The sequence below is a fragment of the Notamacropus eugenii genome, chromosome 1 (genome assembly GCF_028372415.1).
Source record: "Notamacropus eugenii isolate mMacEug1 chromosome 1, mMacEug1.pri_v2, whole genome shotgun sequence".
NCBI classification, from domain to species: domain Eukaryota; kingdom Metazoa; phylum Chordata; class Mammalia; order Diprotodontia; family Macropodidae; genus Notamacropus; species Notamacropus eugenii.
The window spans coordinates 138836895-138857299 of NC_092872.1; the positions used below are offsets into that span (position 1 = coordinate 138836895).

The following is a 20405-nucleotide window of genomic DNA, read 5'->3' on the forward strand; positions in this document are numbered from 1 at the left end:
GGATAGTGTCCAGCATGGCAAAATAGAACTCAATAAAGACTATTTCACTGTGGTAGGGTACTCATCATAGTTTGACATAGCTGTAGTTCTATTATAATTCTAATTACTGTTAACTGGAAAAGTGGTTAGAGTTCTGGACTTGCTGTCAGGAAGACAAGGTTCAAATCCTGCCACCAACAGATAACAGCTGTGTTACCCTGGGCAAATCACACAATCTCTCTGTGACTCAGTTTTCCTATTTATAAAATGTGGGGGCTATACTTCAAGATTTCTTCAATATATGAAAATAAAATCAAGCTCTAGATATAAATTAGGAAAAATGAAGCAACAAAAAACTAAATAATTCTCCAAAATTAAATTAGAGTAACAATCAAACTAAATAGAAAATACTGCAAAAGTTTATTTTATATAAACATAAGAAACACATTTATCACATCCTTAACCGAAATCTCTTTTTAATTTTCTGAATGGCAAGTACACCATGAAATCTTCACAGTCTGACTGAGCATTCTTATGCACACTGTAAATTTCTACTTTTGACTGCTGGCCTAAATAATTCAAAAATAAAATATCTTTCAGAGGCTAGGAGTCTAATGTAATGAATTAAAACTTCAGAAGTGAAGAATTTAGGCTCAATCATCTTTCTTCAGAATTAATCCTCAGAAGAATGATAATCATCTTCATCCCTCACTTCTCTGTATTTCATTGATGCATCACCTTCAGGATTATAGCTCTGCATTTTAATATTCAGTCTTTCGGCCAGTTTTTGTGCAGCAAGCTTGGCTTGAATTTCCTTTAAAAGAAAAAAAGAGAGATCAACGTGAAACTTTTGTATTTTTCCTCACACAATATTTTTATTCCTTAAAAAATTCTAACACGTATATACATAAGCCTTTTCACAAAAACATCCTTGTACTTTATCATTTAACTAATTTCTTAAGTCACAGTTATCTCCAAGTGTCCCACCCAACGCAGAAATTCTCTCCAATTCAATTCACATTTATTAAGCAATTCCTATGTTGCAGGCACTGTACTAGGCACTACAGAAACAAAGACAACCATGAAGACAGTTCCTGACCTCGAAGAGTTTGTCTTCTATTAGAGGGAACACAATCCCCTCTGGGGGCCACCCCTCCTCCCACAGATGCCACCCAAACCCTAGAACTGTCTGAACAATTCTAGTGAGTGGGCTCACCATCTCATACAGTAGCCCCTGTCATCATAAAGCTGTGATGACTGGATCCACTCATAAATGTGTGTCCTCTCACCTCACTGGGCACTCACAGCGCCTTCCCACCTACGAGCCTGATCAAGAGAAATGATCCAACCTCCATGAGAGCTATAACCATGCTACGTTGGCACTTACTAACTTCTATTAGCAATCAACAATATATGGAAATAAATCAAATGTTGGCAAGAATCGGATAACTGGATTTGGGACTTGGAGAGTAATAAAAATTGATGGACTTTTAAAAGAAGTATACTGGTCAGCAACTTTTGTTATTAAAACACCAATATCTCTCTAAGTGTCGTATTGATTCTCCTACAGACAGAAGCTCCTACATGGAAACCCAGCTCTAAGAGTGTCAAATGCCACAACAAAAACGAATAGACCAATATGGACATGGCTGTGCCTATTCAGAAAGTCTTTCTCTACAGAAAGGGCCAGGCTGTCTTTATAAATCTCACATCTTACATATATCCACCCAAGGATTACTGTGACCACCTGCAAATGCCTGGTGGCCACATTAATTTCTGTTTTCACATTCATGGTATCCCCTCACTTGGACTGCTCTCTTTACCCAACACACAGCTTCCCACATATTAAGGGAGAACTAAACTGGTAGCTAACTGTAGCTAATATTGTAATGAGAAGCTAAAAATACTGTAATAAATTCTCATTTGAAGTGGTTCATTTAATTTTTTTAAAAATTTTCAAAAGCAAAACTCTCAACATGGTAGCTGAAAAATAGTAAATTGAAACTAGCTATTACAGACATCCACTCTCCAAACTAGACGATTTAAAGAACACACACTTTACAGAAAACCTATTTAAAGTATTTGAAGAAACTTTTTGAGAAAAAGGCACAGACCTTGAAAATGTCATTACATATAGTCAGGCAACATTACATAATTGTTAATGGAAAAGTCAATATTAACTGACCTGTAGCACCTGATTGGAAATGTGTTGCTCCCAGGATGTTCTATATGGGAAGTCAGAAAGGGTCTGTCTGCCTATCCGCATAAATAATCTCTGATTTTTTTCCAACCTCCATCATTCTTTGCAACCTTGAATAATTTTTGTCAACACTGTACTTCCTTCCCATTTTTCAAGCTCATACATGAAATGGTGCGTGTTAAAGCCTTTTATGCGCTGCATATACAAACTAAATAAAATGGCTGACTGCAGGCAAAAACAGTATACTCCTCATACAGACTTCAAGATCCTAATTTTAAACATCCTTAATTAAGCATTTAAATTAGTAAACAAAAGCAATATTCTTCATACCTCATAATTCTGTTTTTGCTGTTTCTGAATTACTAAAGATTCTTCCATTGACAGCAGCTGCGCAGGCATGTGGTGAAGTGGGGGCAGCCGAGCTGCTGTGATGTCGTCCAAGTGCTTCTTCTCCCTGCGCTTCCTTTCTTCCACTGACACTGGAGACTCTCTTCTCTGTGGGGAATGGCCAGGTGACTCATAAGGTTCTGAAGGTAGCCTTAAAGGGGAAAAATGACAATATTGGAAATGGACAAGTTGTAAGACTTATTTAGGCTATGTTTTAGCAGGATCTTATTTTAAACATTCACAAAGAATTTATCCAAAATTAGGATATTTTCCTCTTCGAAATAGAAAATTTTCTGAAGATGGCTATAGAAAATGAATTACACATACAGTAACTTGCTTAATTTTCCCTCTTTTCACCTCATGCTTTGCAGAAATTTTGTACACATTTTATTCATCTTTGAAACCTTCATCTCCATTCACTAAAAAAGGTAACTGGTGAAAGTAAACTGGAATTTAGAGTTCACATTTTTTTCCTTCCTTAATTCCTCCCATTACTAAAAAATGAGGGGCTTATGAGGAGTTTGGAGTAAAAGATTGATTTAAACAAGGCAATCAGATCATATATGAACTTGTCAAACAAATGAAGAGAGAGGGAGATTTTTCTAGCAAATCAAGCAGCATTTATAGTCAGAATTTCCTTTGAAGCTTAAAGCCTTGAGACTTATGCATCTTTAACCTCAGAGAAACAGACAGATGCTGCAGCCCCTTCTCAACAGGATAGAGGAAATAAGAAGGCCATGTCTGCCCTCTACTACATACTCAGGGACATGAGAGACCAAGAACAGGCTAACCCTAGTCAAGCTGACAACCAGGTTTCATTTGAAGTCTAGCAATCTCCGACATCAGTCTATTTCTCCTGTCTTTTCCTGCTTCTTCTTCCCACTCCCTCAATATGGGCATGACTCGACTCAACTCTGGGCCCTCTGCTCCACTTGCTTGACTCTCTCTTCCTCAGTGATTATGTCTACTCTCATGGCTTCAATTAAAGCCTTTTGCATTTCATTTTCCATACATCATCACTTTGTCAATGATTCCCAAATCGATGTTTCCAGTTCTGATGCCTCTTCAAACTTCAGTCCCACATCTTCAACTTGCTATCTCCAAACTAGCTGTCCTCGTCACCTCGTCTCCTCACCTCAACATGTCTACAATCATATTCACTGGGCTGTCACCAACACAGTTCCTCCTCTTCTGGACTTCTCTGTAACTAAGACAAGCATTCCTGCAGACAATGAGATGGTCCTATGAGATCATTGCTCTAAAGTCAGAAGAAACCTCAGAGTCCATCTGCTCCAACCCCTTCATTTACAGTAATGTTGAGACGAAAAAGAAGTGGTTGGGAAGAAAGATGATAAATGTGGTTTTAGATGATTTTTAGGGTTAGGCCTTCTACTCTCTGTTCCCTCCTTCCATAGCCTTATCTCAAATTTCTAAAATCCTAGCCAAAATGGTCTACTCAATGTTTCCTGAACATGCCCAACACAGTCTTACCTCCAACCTTGACTTACTCATAAATTTATTTTGAATGACCTCCTTTCTCTGTTTTCCACTTCTGTAAATACTTCAAGGCCCAGAATAAGTCCCACCTTTATGAAGCCCTCTTCAGTCCTCACTAGTCCTTCAAGATAGCTCTTTGTGAGTTCCTATACAACTTATAACCTATTACTTATTTAGCACTTACCATCCCACTATCTTGTATCATTTTATGTAAAAGCCCTGTCTCTTCAACTAATCTGTTAATTCTTTAGAAGCAACTACTTTACCTTAAGTGTGCAGTCAAGTGGGACAGTGGATAGAATTCCAGGACCTAGAGTCAGGAAGGCTCATCTTCCCGAGTTGAAATCTGCCTTCAATCACTTACTAGCTGTGGGACCCTGGTCAAGTCACTTGACCCTGTTTGTCTCTGTTTCCTTATCTGTAAAATTGAGCTGGAGAAGGAAAAGGCAAACCACTCCAGTATCTTTGCCAAGAAAACCCCAAATATAGTCACAAAGACTGAAACAACTGAACAACTGTATTTTAGGCTTCTCTTTGTCTCCCCAGGACTTAGGACAGTGTCCCACAGCCAATGGGCACTCTTATGTTTGCGAATGGTGTTATAGGACATGGCCTGACTACTACCTTCCAAAAGAATATACAGGTATTAAGTTCTTTGTCTTCAGATTTTCTCCCACCACATGTTACTAGTTGTGTAATCATGGACAAGTTTCTGAGCTTCTGTTTCCTCATATATAACACGGGGATAAAACATGAACTTCCTATTTCACAGGGTGCTGTGAAGATCAAAAGTTAATAAATATAAGCCATAATCATCATTATACTTTGGATGTTTTCTTTGTCCTTATTATAATCTGTATTACAGTTACTCGCGTACAAGTATTATCTACCCACTTAAACTGTAAGCTCAAGGGACGAATTACGTCTTTTCAAACTATTATTATCCCAAATACAGAGCATTATGCATTTATTAAGTATCGTGTGCTTAATAACTTTTCAAGTCTAAGTTGGTCCTCTAAAACCTAAGCAAAAGGTAAACTTAAATGTTTATGGAATTGAATTAGACCTAATTCATATAATAAACCAGGAAGAACTAGCATTGTAACTCATAAATACTAAAGTATAAATGTGAACTATTTTTACTCCACATACAAAACATTTGAATCTCAAAAGACTTCTGTGACAGCAATAAATCTATCCTAGAGGAATGATCCTACCTACTAGCAAGAATGCCATATTGGTAATCATGTTGGGGACAATATGTTGGGATGGGCCAATTCTTTATATTGTGCCTGGCAAAAAGCTATCTACAAAAAGGGCAGGGAAAACAAATCTGGCCCTCAATTTAATTGCGTCTCCCTCTGGCAACTACATTAAGATCTGCACAGCCCAGAGAGCAATTTCCCCTTCCAGGAAACTGAATGGCTATTTTATTCAAAGTTGACTGTGGAGAGTTAGATAAAGTGGCTAAAAAGCTGTGTTAACACACTTCTTCCCAAGAGGTTCTCCAGATCTGTAAATTATAGTTATACCAAGACACTGAATGAAAATCATAGGGATCCATCACATAAAGACCCAGCTAATATGATGAATGATATTTCTAAAATTACAAAGTTTTAAAAAAGCCTCTAAAGTTTCAAAGCTTCCAAAGCTTAAGCTATTGTTTAAAACTTATTATGTTAGACTTTTGGGACAACCTTTATATTTCTAAAATCTAAGCCACCCTTCCACATACAACTTCAAGAATTTAAAAAAAAAAAATTTCCAAAATAAGTTATGAAGTTTGAAAACAAAGAATCTAATTCTCAGTTCAAAAAAGATAATTAGTATTTCAAAAGGAATATTTGGAGATAACTCTTTATGATACTTATATAACCCAAATGAATTAACAGGCTATGACTAAAGCAGTATTTCTAACACTCACCTTTACAGTAGAGTCCTTTAACCTTTAAGGGAGGCAGTGAATGCCCTCCCTTCTCTTCTCTACAACTGTCCTACTTTTGATGCCCCTGGAAGCTTATGAACACTGAAACAGGAAATTGCAGGAGCATGAGTGACTTGCAAGGAGCACTGTTATTCTTCAATGCCTTGGAAGTACTATCAACTGTGCTATCCAGTTCCACTGAGGTGCTCCATAAGCAGTAGGGAGAGTTCTGGCAGAGAACATCTGCCCTGGGTGGCAATCTCGATATAAAAGGGGCAGCTGGGTGCCTCAGAGAGCACCAGACTCAGAGCCAGGAAGACTCATCTTCCTGAGTTCAAATGTGGTCTCAGACACATACTAGCTGTGTGACCCTGGGCAAGTCACTTAACCCTGTTTGCTTCAGTTTCTTCATCTGTAAAATGGACTGGAGAAATGGCAAACCACTCCAGGATCTTTGCCAAGAAAATCCCAAATGGGATCACACTCAACAACTCCTGAGCCTGTCTGTAACTGCATCATTTTTCAAATGAAGCAACAACTCTGGATTCCTCTTACACTCTTTTGTGTTTCTCTTCTGTCCTCTTTCACCTTTCCACCATATCTCCTACTCTACCTCTGCCTCCCCTCTGCCAACTGGCCATATTAGAGCATTAGATACTTAAGAATTCATCCAAAAAGCTTGGAATTCTAAGGTACCTCAGTGGTCTTCTCATTCAACTCTTTCTTGGATAGGGATCGACTCTACAAGAACTCACCTCCTCATGAAAGTGAGTCCCTGCTTTAGTTCCGCTAAGATTATGAGTTCTTCCTCAAGAACAGAGACTGTAGTTTTGAGCACACAAAAGCATTTAATGATGGAACTGAAAATCTGTTTCTAAAAGTTCTGATTGTTCTTTCTTGTGCTTAGCTGAAATCTGCCTCCCTAGAATTGTTGTTCCTAGTTGTGCTTCTGGAACCAAACAGAATCTGATCCCTTTTCTAAATGACAACCCTTTACATATTAGAGGATAGAGTACTTTCTCCACTGTGCTCTCCCCTCCCTCCATCACATTAAAGCACCCCAAGTTTCTTAACCAATCCTTGAAGGCCATGGTTTTCAAATTCCATTGCCTTCCTGGTCATCCTGATCTGAGCTGCCCCAGCTTGTCAACATGGCACTTCAGAATTGGACACACTATTCCAGATGTAGTCAGAACTGAGGACTAGCCATCCCCTGGACACTGCACATTTCTTCACAAACTATTTGAATTAATGTAGCTTAAGTATGAATTAGCTGTTCACATTCTGAGCTACAGACAATATGTATAAAGTGCTTTGCAAACTTGAAACCACTATATAAATGTGGGTTATTATTAATTTTAAAGACCCAGCCTTTTTTTAAAAGTTGTCTTAGGCACATCTAAACCAAAATACCCGATGATTTGCTATATTTGACACCTATTCTTACTTTATCTTCTTGTAGGTGCAAAAATGAACCTCTCCTTAAAACATCTCCACTAGGAATCACAAAAATTGGGAATTAATATTTTGACTTCCTACAAATAGGGTATTTTATTGAGTCAAAAATTAATTTTAAAAAAATTTAAGCCTGTACACTTACTTCTTTTTATAGTAAATACTTGCAAAAATTTTTTAAATTCGGTAAATTTCTCAATTAAAACATTGCTCTTAACAAATGAAAGTATTGTTTCTTAGACTGCTTGCCTCTCATGGCTTTTGCAAACATCTGATGTTACATTTTAATACTTGCAGCAGATTGTCAATTGTCGCTATTCTGACCTGACATTTATTTGCACAAAGGGCAGTGATTTCTTTAAAACAAGGGTTTCTATTTTTCTAAGGGCTCATTGAGATGGGTCAGGAATCCGTTAGAATCTAAGATAAGGGTTAGAACTGAAAGGGATTATAGAAATCTTCTAATCCAGGGGTTCTCAAACTTTATTTTATCAGAACCCTTTCAGCATTCTGCTGATAGCTAAGGAGCCTGTCTCTGAATAATATGTTTTTAACTTTAAAAATTGAAGAAAATGCTACATTTCAGCTGAGGTTAACAAAAATATACATTTTTCCCCATTTAAGTTTATGGGCCCTCTCAGATATATGCATGGATCTCTCGCTGGTCTGTGTAACCCCTTCAACTTTTTACTTATTTTGGAGACAACTGTTGCTGAGGAAACCGAGGAACAGAGGAGCTGAGTTTCCACAAAAAGGTAGCAGACTTGGACTTTAAATGCAGGACTTTTGAATCCAAATCCAGAGCTCTCTCCAGTGCACTGTACTATCTTCCTTACATTTTATAAGACATCAAAATGACTGTAATATTAATTTTTTCACATAAGGAAATCTGATCTAGCCCATCAGACTAAGTTTCTAAAGGGAAGGGGCACCCTTCACTTCAGGGTGTCCCTCCCTACATCACCTGGCACAGCATTTTGTATACTCAAAGGCAAAATTCATTGGTTAATAAATCAAAAAGACAAGGAAAATGACTCTGCCAAAAACTAGCTCTGGAAAAGAGCTTAGATTAGTAAAATCCTTTTTTTATAAAAAATACACAATTCAAAATAAAATTCAATTGCACAAAAACTTCAGTTCCACCATCGATTACCAAGTGCTTTCCACTTGCAGGCACTATTATGTGTCCCACTAGGGGATATAGAGATGAATAAACAAAAACCTATCTTCAAGGAGTTTCTACTCTAGAGGAGCCACAACAGGGGCACAAATCACTAATATAAATGAAAATATAAGTATATAAGAGAATTATAACAATGTGCTCTGAAATCATCCTTCTGGGCTATGGAGCTAGTAGGGCATGCAGGGGATACTTTGTGGAAAAGCTGAAATGGGTGAAGAATGGGAAACATTGCAATAGAAAGAGAAGGGGATGCATTCTAAGTCAAGGGGTGTTCAGAACAAAGGCATGAACAAAGCAAAGCATGAAGGGCAAAATAAATTTGATGAACAGGGAATAAGAGTTTAACAGGTGCAAAGAGAACCTTAAAAGAAGCAGCATGAGTAAAGACTAGAAAGGAACCTTGGGAGGCAGAGCCAAGATGGCAGAGAAAGTCAGGAAGCTGCCTGAGCTCTGCCCAGTTTCCCTCATTAAATCAAGTCTCTAAAGGGATTCTGGAGCAACAAAAGCTAAAATTCCAGCTTACGATAAATTAGAAGGACTTCAGGAAAGGTCATACTTGGACAAAAGGGAGTGTACCACAGCACAAATGGTATCTGGGCAAGTTTGTAGGAGACTCTTAGCCACAGCACAGATCAGCAACCAAGGTCCCTTGGTCCTGGCTCAACAGGCTAGGGGCACAGCAGGCCAGCTGTGAGGCCTCCAGTCAAGAAGGTAAACTTCTTGTTACCGGAAACCCCTGGCACAACAGGCATGACTAGGACGGATCACCCCAGCGTGGTGAGAAAGTCACCAGCAACCAAGGCCCTGGTGCAGAAAGCCAGCGTGACCAGGTCCTCAGCGCCCAGAACAAGAAGCTGGGGACAGTCCCTCCCTGTGCCCCAGAAGCAAAGCTCAACTTTAAAAGTCATGAAATAGGCTTTCAACTTAGTAAAAAAGAGAAAAGAGCCCTGACCATAAAAAGCTACTATAGTGACAGAACACAAACTCAGAAGAGGACAAGAATGTCAAAATGTCTACACAAGAAGCCTCAAAGGGGAAGAAGAATTGATCTCAAGACCAAAAAGCCTTCTTAGAAGAGCTGAAAAAGCATTTTAAAAATCAAATGAGAGACGTAGAAGAAAAATTGGGAAAAGAATTGAGAGTTGCACAAGAGAGAATCAATAGCTTGGAAAAGAAATGACAAAAGTTGCCTGAAGAAAACAATTCCTTAAAAAATATAATTGGCTGAATGGGGGGGGGGGGGGGTGGAAGGGGAGAATTCCAATGAAGAAAACAACTCCTTTAAGAAGAATTGGCCAAATGGAAAAGGAGGTACAAAAGCTCACTGAAGAAAATAGCTCCTTGAAAATTAGCATTGGGCAAGTGGAAGCTAATGACTCTGGGAGACATCAAGAATCAGTCAAACAAAGTCAAAAGAATGAAAAAATTGAAGAAAATATAAAATACCTCGTTGGAAAAACAATAGACCTAGAACATATATCTAGGAGAGATAAACTAAGAATTACTGGACTACCTGAAAGCCACAGTCAAGAAAAGAGCCTGGACAACATCTTTTAAGAAATTATCAAGGGGGGTGGAGCCAAGATGGCGAAGTAGAAAGACGCACATACACATAGCACCGAACCCACAAACCACAGAACGGCAGAGGGGACTAACCCAGGGCGAATTCTGCACCCAGAGACCACGGAATATTGGAGTGAGGGAGATTTCTGTTCCGGAGAGACCTGCAAACCTCTCGCGGGGGGACCTTCACGCCGGGGACTGGGCGCCGGGGCGGGAAGAGGAGAGCAGCCCTGCCGCGGCAGCGACACCGTGGGAAAGAGATCCGAGAGGGCTGCGGAACGGAGTCTCCTGCGGCCACGCGGGTCCCCCCACCCACAGAGGGACCTGCAAACCTCTCGCAAAAGGTCCGTCGCGCTGCAGACACGGTGCCCAGCCCGGACCTGCGGTGGCGACGGCGGCCAGGGCTCTGAGAGACAAAGTTCTGAGAGGGATCCGGAGGCGGGATCTTCAGCAGCTGCACGGGCCTCCCACCAATAGGTGACTGACGGGGGTAGGTGAGAGAGTCTCTTTGGCGGGTTGAGAGGGGAGTGAGGTGCCCCCATAGCTCGGGCCCCCCCGGGAGGTGGGGGCTGAGAGGCGGCTGCGGACGGGGGCTCCCCAAGCCAGCGGAAGCCTGGATCCATTGTGGAAGGTCTGTGCATAAACCTCCTGAGGGAATTGAGCCAGAGAAGCGGCCCTGCCCCTGACCTCAGCACCTGAACTTAATTCTCACACTGAATAGCAGCCCTGCCCCCGCCAAAAATCCTAAGGCGGGAAGCAGCATTTGAATCTCAGTCCCCAAACGCTGGCTGGGAGGACCAGGAGGCGAGGTGGGTGTGAGGAGAACATTCAGAGGTCAGGCCACTAGGTGGAGACAATGCCAAGAAAAGGGAAAAGAAATATAACTATTGAAGGGTACTTTATCGGAGAAAAAAAACTTCCTCCCTTCCTTTCTGATGGGGAGGAACAATGCTTGCCATCAGGCAAAGACAGAAATCGAGGATCCTGTGTCCCAGCCCACCCAATGGGCTCGGGCCATGGAAGAGCTCAAGAGGAATTTGGAAAATCAAGTTAGAGAGATGGAGGAAAGACTGGGAAGGGAAATGAGAGGGATAAGGGAGAAGCATGAAAAACAGATCAGCTCCCTGCTAAAGGAGAACCAAAAAAATCTTGAAGAAATTGGCACCTTGAGAACTAGCCTAACTCAGCTGGCAAGGGAGGTGCAAGGGGCCAATGAGGAGAAGAATGCTTTCAAAAGCAGAATTAACCAAAGGGAAAAGGAGATTCAAAAGCTTACTGAAGAAAATAGATCTCTCAAATCTGGAATGGTACAGATGGAAGCTTTGGATTTTTCGAGAAAGACAGATATCTCAGAACATACCGCGCAGATTCGAAAAATGGAAGATAATGTGAAATATCTTATTGGAAAAACAACTGACCTGGAAAATAGAATCAGGAGAGATAATGTAAAAATTCTGGGACTACCTGAAAACCATGATCAAAAGAAGAGCCTAGACATCATCCTCCACGAAATTATCAAGGAAAATTGCCCTGAGATTCTAGAACCAGAAGGCAAAATAAATATTCAAGGAATCCGCAGAACACCACATGAAAGAGATCCAAAAAGAGAAACTCCTAGGAGCATTGTGGCCAAATTCCAGAATTCCCAGGTGAAGGAGAAAATATTGCAAGCAGCTAGAAAGAAACAATTCAAGTATTGTGGAAATACAATCAGGATAGTACAAGATCTGGCACCTTCTACATTGAGGAATAGAAGGGAATGGAATAGGATATTCCAGAAGTCAAAGGAACTAGGACTGAAGCCAAGAATCACCTACCCAGCAAAACTGAGTATAATACTTCAGGAGAAAAAATGGTCTTTCAATGAAATAGAAGACTTTCAAATTTTCCTGATGAAAAGACCAGAGCTGGAAAGAAAATTTGACTTTCTAACATAAGAATGAAGAGAACCATAAAAAGGCGAACAGCAAAGAGAAATCATAAGGGACTTACTAAAGTTGAACTGTTTACATTCCTACATGGAAAGACAATATTTATAACTCTTGAAACATTTCAGTATCTGAGCACTGGGTGGGAGTACACACACACACACATGCACACATACATAGAGACAGAGTGCACAGAGTGAATTGAAGAGGATGGGATCATATACTAAAAAAAAAAAAATGAAATCAAGCAGTGAGAGAGAAATATTGGGAGGAGAAAGGGAGAAGTTATATGGGGCAAACTATCTCTCATAAAAGAGGCAAGCAAAAGACTTATTAGTGGTGGGATAAAGAAGGGAGGCAAGAGAAAAACATGAGATCTACTCTCATCACATTCCACTAAAGGAAAGAATATAATGCGCACTCATTCTGATAGGAAAACCTATCTCATAATACAGGAGAGTGGGGGACAGGGGCACAAGCAGGAAGGGGGGGAGGATAGAGGGGAGGGCATGGGGAGGAGAATGCAATACGAGGTCGACACTCATGGGGAGGGAAAGGACCTTAAGAAAATAGAAGTAATGGGGGACAGGACAGGAGGGAAGGAAATATAGTTAGTCTTATACAACACAACTAGTATGGAAATCATTTGCAAAACTAAATAGATATGGCCTATATTGAACTGCCTGTCTTCCAAGGGGAAGGGGTAGAGAGGGAGGGAGCTAAAGAAGTTGGAACTCAAAGTGTTAGGACCAAATGTAATGTTCTTACCACTGGGTAACAAGAAACACAGGTTAAGGGGTCAAGAAAGCTACCTGGTCCTACAGGACAAAAGAGAAGATGGAGACAAGGGCAGGGAGGGAGGATAGAGGAGAGAGCAGATAGGTCACAGGGGCAATTAGAAAACTTGGGTCTGGGGGGGAGGGGGAAAAAGGGGAGAAAATTTGTAACCCAAAATTGTGTGAAAATAAATGTTAAAAGTTTAATAAAAAAAAAAAAAGAAAGAAAGAAATTATCAAGGAAAACTGCCCTGATATCCTAGAACCTAGAACTAGAGTAACTGAAAGAATTGCTATTCAGATATCAAGGTGCCACCATCAGAATTATACAGCATTTAGCAGCTTCAACATTAAAGGATCAGACAATGAAGTAATAGCAATATTAAACATGTATGCACCAAGTGGTATAGCATCCAAATTCTTAGAAAAGTTAAATGAGTTATAGGAAGAAATAGACAGCAAAACTATACTAGTGGGGGACCTCAACCTCCCACTCTCAGAACTAGATAAATCTAACTACAAAATAAACAAGAAAAAAGTTAAGGAGGTAAGTAGAATTTTAGAAAATTTTGGTATGATAGATCTGTAGAGAAAACTGAATGGGGATAAAAAAGAATACACCTTTTTCTCAGCAGTACAGTTTTAGAGCATAAAAACCTCACAATCAAATGCAGAAATATTAAATGCATCCTTTTCAGATCATGATGTAATAAGAATTATATATAGTAAAGAGCCATGGAAAGATGTGCTAAAAACTAATTGGAAGAATTAGTGGGTCAAACAACACATCCGCAACAATCAATAATTTTATCAAAGAGAATGACAATAATGAAACACACCAGAATTTATGGGATGCAGCCTAAGCAGTTCTTAGGGGAAATTTTATATCTTGAAATGGTTGCATGAATAAAACAACAAAAGAACAGATTGATGAAGTGAGCATGCAACTAAAAAAGCTAGAAAAAGAAAGAATTCAAAATCCCCATATATCCATACAAATACCATATTAGAAACCTGAAAATCAAGAGACATTTTAAAATTGAAAGAAAACTACTGAGCTAATAAATAAAACTAAGAACTGGTTTTATGAAAAAACAATAAAATGGATAAACTTCTGGTTAATTTGATTTAAAAGAAGAAGAAAATTAAATTACTAATATCAAAAATGAAACAGGCAAATTCATCACCAATGACAAGAAAATTAAAGCAATAACCAGGAGAAATTTTGCCCAACTGTATGTCAATAAATCTGACAATATAAGTGATATGGATGAATATTCACAAATATATAAATTGCTGAGATTAACAGAAGAGGAAATAAAATATTTAACCCCATTTTAGAAAAAAATTGAACAAGCCATCAATGAACTCCTTAAGAAAAATCTCCAGGGCTGGATGGATTTAAAAGTGAATTCTACCAAACATTTAAAGAACAATTAATTCCAAATAATTCCAGTCAGATCTAAACAAAATGGAAAAATATTAATTGTTCATAGGCAGGCCAAGCCAGTATAATAAAAATGACAGTCCCACCTAAATTAATCTACTCATTTAGTGCCATACCAATCAAACTACCAAAAAAACATTTTATAGAGTCAGAAAAATAACAAAATTCATCTAAAAGGCCAAAAAGTTAAGAAAATCAAGGGAATCAATGGGAAAAAAAAATGTGGACGGTGGTTTAGCTGTACCAGATCTAAAACTATATGGTACTAGCTATGAAATAGAATGGTGGATCAGTGGAATAGGTTGGATACAAAAAGACACAACAGTAAATGACTAGCAATCTACTGTTTCATAAACTCAGACTCCTAGGAAAATTGGAAAACAGGTACAGCAGAAACTAGGCAGACTAACATCTCACACTGTACAATAAGATATGGTCAAAAAGGGGCACATGATTCAGACATACAGGATAATACCACAAAGCAAATTAGGAAAGCAAGGAATAGTTTGCCTATCAGATCTAAGGAAAAGGGAAGACTTCATGACCAAACAAGAGATAGAGAACATTGTGAAATGCAAAATGGGTAATTTTGATTACACTCAATTAAAAAGGTTTTGCACAAACAAAACCAATGGAACCAACATTAGAAGGGAAGTAGAAAATTGGGAAACAATTTTTACAGCTAGTGTTCCTCACAAAGGTCTCATTTCTCTAATAGCAGAGAATGGAGTCAAATTTATAAGAACACAAATCATTTCCCAATTGATAAATGATCAAAGGAAAGACAGTTTTTAGATAAAAAAATTAAAGCTACCTACAGTCATATGAAAAAATACTCTAAATCACTACTGATTAGAGAAGTGCAAATTAAAACTACACACTGATCAGACTGGCTAACGTGACAAAACAGGAAAATAATAAATGTTGGAGAAGATGTGGGAAAACTGAAACACTATTGCATCGTGGGTGGAGTTGTGAAGTGATCCAACCATTCTGGAACTATGTCTAAAAGGCTATAAACTGTGAATACCCTTTGACCCAGCAATACCACTTTTTTACAAAGATACCACTGTACACCAAAGAGATAATAAGAAAAGGGAAAAGGACCCAGATATACAAAAATATTTACAGCAGCTATTTTTGTGGTGGCCATGAATTGGATATTGAGAGGATGCCAATCAATTGGGAAATGGCTGAACAACTTGTGGTACATGAATGTAATGGAATACTATCGTGCTATAAGAAATGATGAGCAGGAAGATTTCAGAAAAACCTGGAAAGACTTCCATGAACTGATGCTTAGTGAAGTGAACAGAAGCAGGAAAACACTATTCACAGCCAACAACAACACTGTATGATGAACTGTTAGATTTAACTCTTCTTAGCAACACAATAATGCAAGACAATCCCAAAAGACTCATGATGTAAAATGTTATCTACCTCTAGAGAAAGATCTATGGAGTCTAAGTGCAGATCAAAGCATACTATTTTCACTTTTCTTTTTCTTTCTTGTGATTTTTCCCTTTTGTTCTGATTCCTCTTTCATAGCATGAGTAATGTGGGAATACGTTTAACATGACTGTACATATATAAACCTATTATCAGATTGCTCCCTATCTTAGCAAGAAAAATTTGGAACTCAAAACCTTATAAAAATGAATGCTGAAACCTATCTTTACACATAATTGGAAAAAATTAAATTCTATTAAGTGGGAAAAAAGAAAAAGGAAGCTTGGAACCAGACTGTAATGAATGCCAGGTTAGGAAATTTGCACTTTTTTTCTATAAAGAATTTGCAAATACTAAACTATTTTTGAGCAAGGAAGTGATATAAACAGCAGTATATTGAGATTAGTGGCAATGGTATGAAGAAAGAAGTAGAGACATAAGTCAAATGGTGTAACTTAGATGAGGGTAACAAGAGTGCTTGAACTAAGTGGCCATGGGAATGGAAAGAGCTATATTAAGAGACAGCTATTGTGGGAACAAAATCTGATGATGGGATAAGAGAGAACAAAGTTACATGGGTGAACTGCTGGTAGGCTAGTAGGCTCCATCAGCAAAAAGTGAGACAATTAGGGTTAGATTTGGAAAGTAAAATGCATTTAGTTTAAGATGTAATAAGCTTGTGCTATGATGTACCAGGCCTAGAGTCGGGAGGACTCATCTTCCTGAGTTTAAATCTGGCCTCAGACATTTCCTAACTGTGTGACCCTGGGCAAGTCACTTACCCCTATTTGCCCCAGTTTTCTCATCTATAAAATGAGTTGGAGAAGGAAATGGAAAATCACTTCAGTATCTTTGCCAAGAAAATTCCAAAATGTGGACACAAAGAATCAGACGCAACTGAAATGAATGAACAACAAGCTTATGGTACTGGTGGAAAATACTAGTAAAGATGTCTAAGAGGGAGGTGGGAATACAGGTCTAGAAATTAGAGGATAGGTAAGCCTAGGGATACAGAATTGGGAGTCATAAAATGAATGGTCTAAGGAAGAAAGAACAGGAGAATGGAGAAGCAAGCCTTAGGGAAAACATCTACTTTAAAAGCAAAAAGGGAAAGAAGCCAAGAAAGGAAAAGGGAACTATCAGATATAAGAGGACCATACATGCGAAGAGAAGAAGGGGAGGTCAACAGTGTCAAATCCTGCAGTGTTAACAGAGATTATGAAGAATAGAAAAAGGTCTTCGGTCCAGAAATCAGCAATCAGTGATCACAGAAAACTGTTACAGTACAGTGAAATGGAAGGCAGATTGGATTGCAAGAGACAGGAGCATATAGGTAATAAGGAATAAGGTGCATGAAATATAGGTAATTCTCTTTTAAGACTCAGCAGTAATTTTAGTAAAGTAACTTAAGGAAATATTTTTTAAATTACCTGTACATTTTTCAACACATTCCATTAGCTCTAAATTACTCCCTAATAGAAGCCCCTTGCTCAACCCAGTAAATCTCACTCTCCCCTAAATGTCATGCTCATTCCTTTGTGCATTCTATTCTCTCCTCCCTCATACTACTCAAATCATCCCTCTGCATCTTGATCCTGGTCAAGTCAGAGTGCTGCCTGAAACCTTTACCTGGCTACTTCATAAGTAACTGCTTTCTTCCTCCCCCAAACTCCTATAGCATCTACTATATTTACATGTATTTTGTCCCTTAATACCTGCACTGTCAATGGCCTGCTTTATTTTTTCTATTAAATTATAAGCTTCTACACATCTCATACTTTTTGGTTTTTTTTATAAATCATCTTGGCCAACAGGGGTTTGAATGTAGAAGGTATTAAATAAAAACTTGTTGCATGAACTGGTTTTGGCACAGTCCTACGGCTTCTTACTCATTAACAGAATGTAAAACTGAAACTGAGGGGAAAACATTTAAGAAATTATGAGTGTCCATTTCTATAATGTAATTCACACATGTATCGAGCTAAACTGGACTACTTTCAAGTCAAATTACTGGGCTTCACCAGTGGTTTTCCTGAATAATGTCCTCAGAATCAGGGGATGTTATCTTCCCTGAAGCCATACCCTCTCCCATACTGTTGTCTCCTCCCATTAGAGTGTAAACTCCTTGAAAGCAGGGACTTTATCATTTTCTAACTATATTATTTAAAACCTTGAACCACAAAGTTCCTGATAAACACTTTCATTCATTCATTTAATCCTAAAATCTCTTTTCAACTAAGAAGTTTCAGCCTCTCCTCCGACATTATAACCTTTTGCCAAATCTGCTAAATAATCAATCATTTGATTACTAAATGATTTAAATTTGATCTCTTAATGTCTCACAACTTGACAGAAATGTTACAGGTTTCATTAGTTAAAAAGCCAAGAACTAAAGAAAAAACAGGCAACTTAAAAGTCTGCAGAATTCAAATTCCACAATCAATCTTTAAATAATAACTAGTTATAACAACTTAAAATAAAAAGCACATTGGATATGAAGCCAGATGACCTACAGTCGAATTCCAACTCTACTATTCAGTGACTATTTTGAAACCTGGGCAAGTTACTTTTCCTCCCTGGTCCTGTTGCCTCATTTGTTTAAAAAAAAAAAGAGTAGAGGGTGAACTAGGTAATTCAAATTCTAAATATTATGAACAATGCTAAAAGATCTTTGGACATTTTTTTCCCTCAAAAGTTATACGCTAAAGGAGAGGGTGAATCAAGTTCTGAAACAAGCTAAAAAGTTAGATGATTTAAGTGGCTGAAGGCACACAATTACCCATTATATATGAATATTGCTGGTGTCTCTAAAGTAAAGTATTAGGCTAGCAGTAAACATACTAGCAGTGAACACTCTTGAGTGACTGTGAGTTCAAGTAGTGTTCATTTATATTTTATTTTAAAATGTCAATTCAAGACCCTTGTAGGCAATGCATTAGTGCCAAACAGGGTATTACCCTAAGGCACTTTTTTTACAATATAGATTTTATTCTTAAAAAATCCAGCTGAACTTAAGCACATTCACCAAGTCGTTGAGCTTTTAGATTGAACATTTACTGAGAGATGTTTCCCTGCCATACTTACAGGTTAGTTCTAAATTTATTGTGGGGAGGGATTGGGTTCTTTGCTCTCATTTCCAGCACTTCCATGTAATGAGGTTTTTTGGGTGTGTTACTGTGAAAACTACAAAACTGATCCATGCTTGTGTCTTCTTCGGACTGGTTGTCGTCATCATTAATTGTGATCCTTTGTAAACTATCAATAAACATGTCATCAGTGCTCCCTGAAACATTTCTTGCATGATTTAGAAAACCAAGTTGGTGGGACTGCTCATTTATTTCCGATGGAAAAGTTCTAGCAGCTTTATTGTTATTACACATCCACTTTTCGCACTGTATGTCACCTTCTGACTCTCCGGCTTCATCATAACTCATGGCAACAGGTCTTTCCATGGTAGATTCAACTCCGTGGTTTCTTGAGGCAATTTGAGATGACCTGCTTCTAACTGCAAAGGAAGACTCAAGGAGTGGTGAAGTTTCCCTTCTCTGGTCAGGAGTCCATGGCTTATCCAGACCTGAATTAGTCATTTCACATGTTACAGTTTGCTTTGGTTCAAAGTCCAATCTGTCAGTCGTTCTTCTGAGCTCTTCATGTTTTGCAATGGCTAATTTCACTCTCTCAACAAAGTCAGAGATCTTTTTTCCTCCATCTGGCAAACTGCGAATGAATTTTCTAGAAAGATAAAAATATATTATTAAAAGTTGTATTTTTTTTTAAAAACCACAAGACAAAAAATGATATCAAAGCATGGGGTGAGTAAGCTAAAAGTTTAGATAAAAAGACTAATTTCTAGTTGGCCAAGAACTAGGAGAATTAAGTAGGGTAAGAATTGCTGAGACTTCCAAAAAAAAGGTTGGGAGATAGGGAAGGGAGGCACAAGATAAAGAGGGCTACAGTCAAATAGTTAAATCAGGGGTTGGGAACCTGTGACCTCAAGGCCACATGTGGCCCTCTAGGTCCTCAAGTGGTGAAGTTTGGATTCAGTCAAGGGGTCACACTTGAGGACCACATGTGTGGCCTTGAGACCAGAGGTTCCCCACCCTTGCTTTAAAATATTTTAAGTCTTATCACTATCATTGGTTGGTTGTTGTTCTTTGCTCACCAAAATGACATCACTATGCTAGAGTCAAGTTACAGTGCATCCAACTGTAGCTGATATATATAACAATATAAGCTCAGAATGTTCTACCACAGGTAAGGCATACATAGTCCATGTGAACGTTTGGAGAGGATTCTCAAAATTTGCTCATCTTTTGTTTCTTTCGAGCTATTTCAATTCTGCTTTGCTCGTAGAGCTCAGCACCTTTTCTGATGTGGGCATTCCCTGTGAGCAGTCCTGTGCCAGTATCTCCCATGTCACACAATCAATTCCAGAGTTATTAAGAGAGACTTGTATTGCTTCTTCTGATAACCATGTGAGCACTTGCCCTATGTGAGTTCTCCGTAAAACAGTCTTTTTGACAAGCACACATTCTGGTTAGCCCATCAGAGTTGTGCTTTCTGAAGCAGAGCTTGAATGCTTGGCAGTTTAGTTCAAGAAAGGACCCCAATGGCTGG

General features: G+C 38.6%; 1 protein-coding gene across 6 annotated transcripts in view; it reads right to left on the reverse strand.

The window, feature by feature from the left end:
- Nucleotides 1-376: 376 nt before the first annotated feature.
- POLR2M (RNA polymerase II subunit M) overlaps nucleotides 377-20405 on the reverse strand; it is a 28281-nt gene continuing 8252 nt past the window's right edge. For all 6 annotated transcript variants that reach the window (XM_072615738.1, XM_072615735.1, XM_072615734.1 and 3 more), the window contains 3 exons: nucleotides 18873-19520; nucleotides 2510-2717; nucleotides 377-793 (listed from right to left, as the gene is read on the reverse strand). In XM_072615738.1, the coding sequence (XP_072471839.1) occupies nucleotides 653-793; nucleotides 2510-2717; nucleotides 18873-19520 (997 nt within the window). In that variant the 3' untranslated portion in view covers nucleotides 377-652. The remainder of the gene's footprint in view (nucleotides 794-2509; nucleotides 2718-18872; nucleotides 19521-20405) is intronic.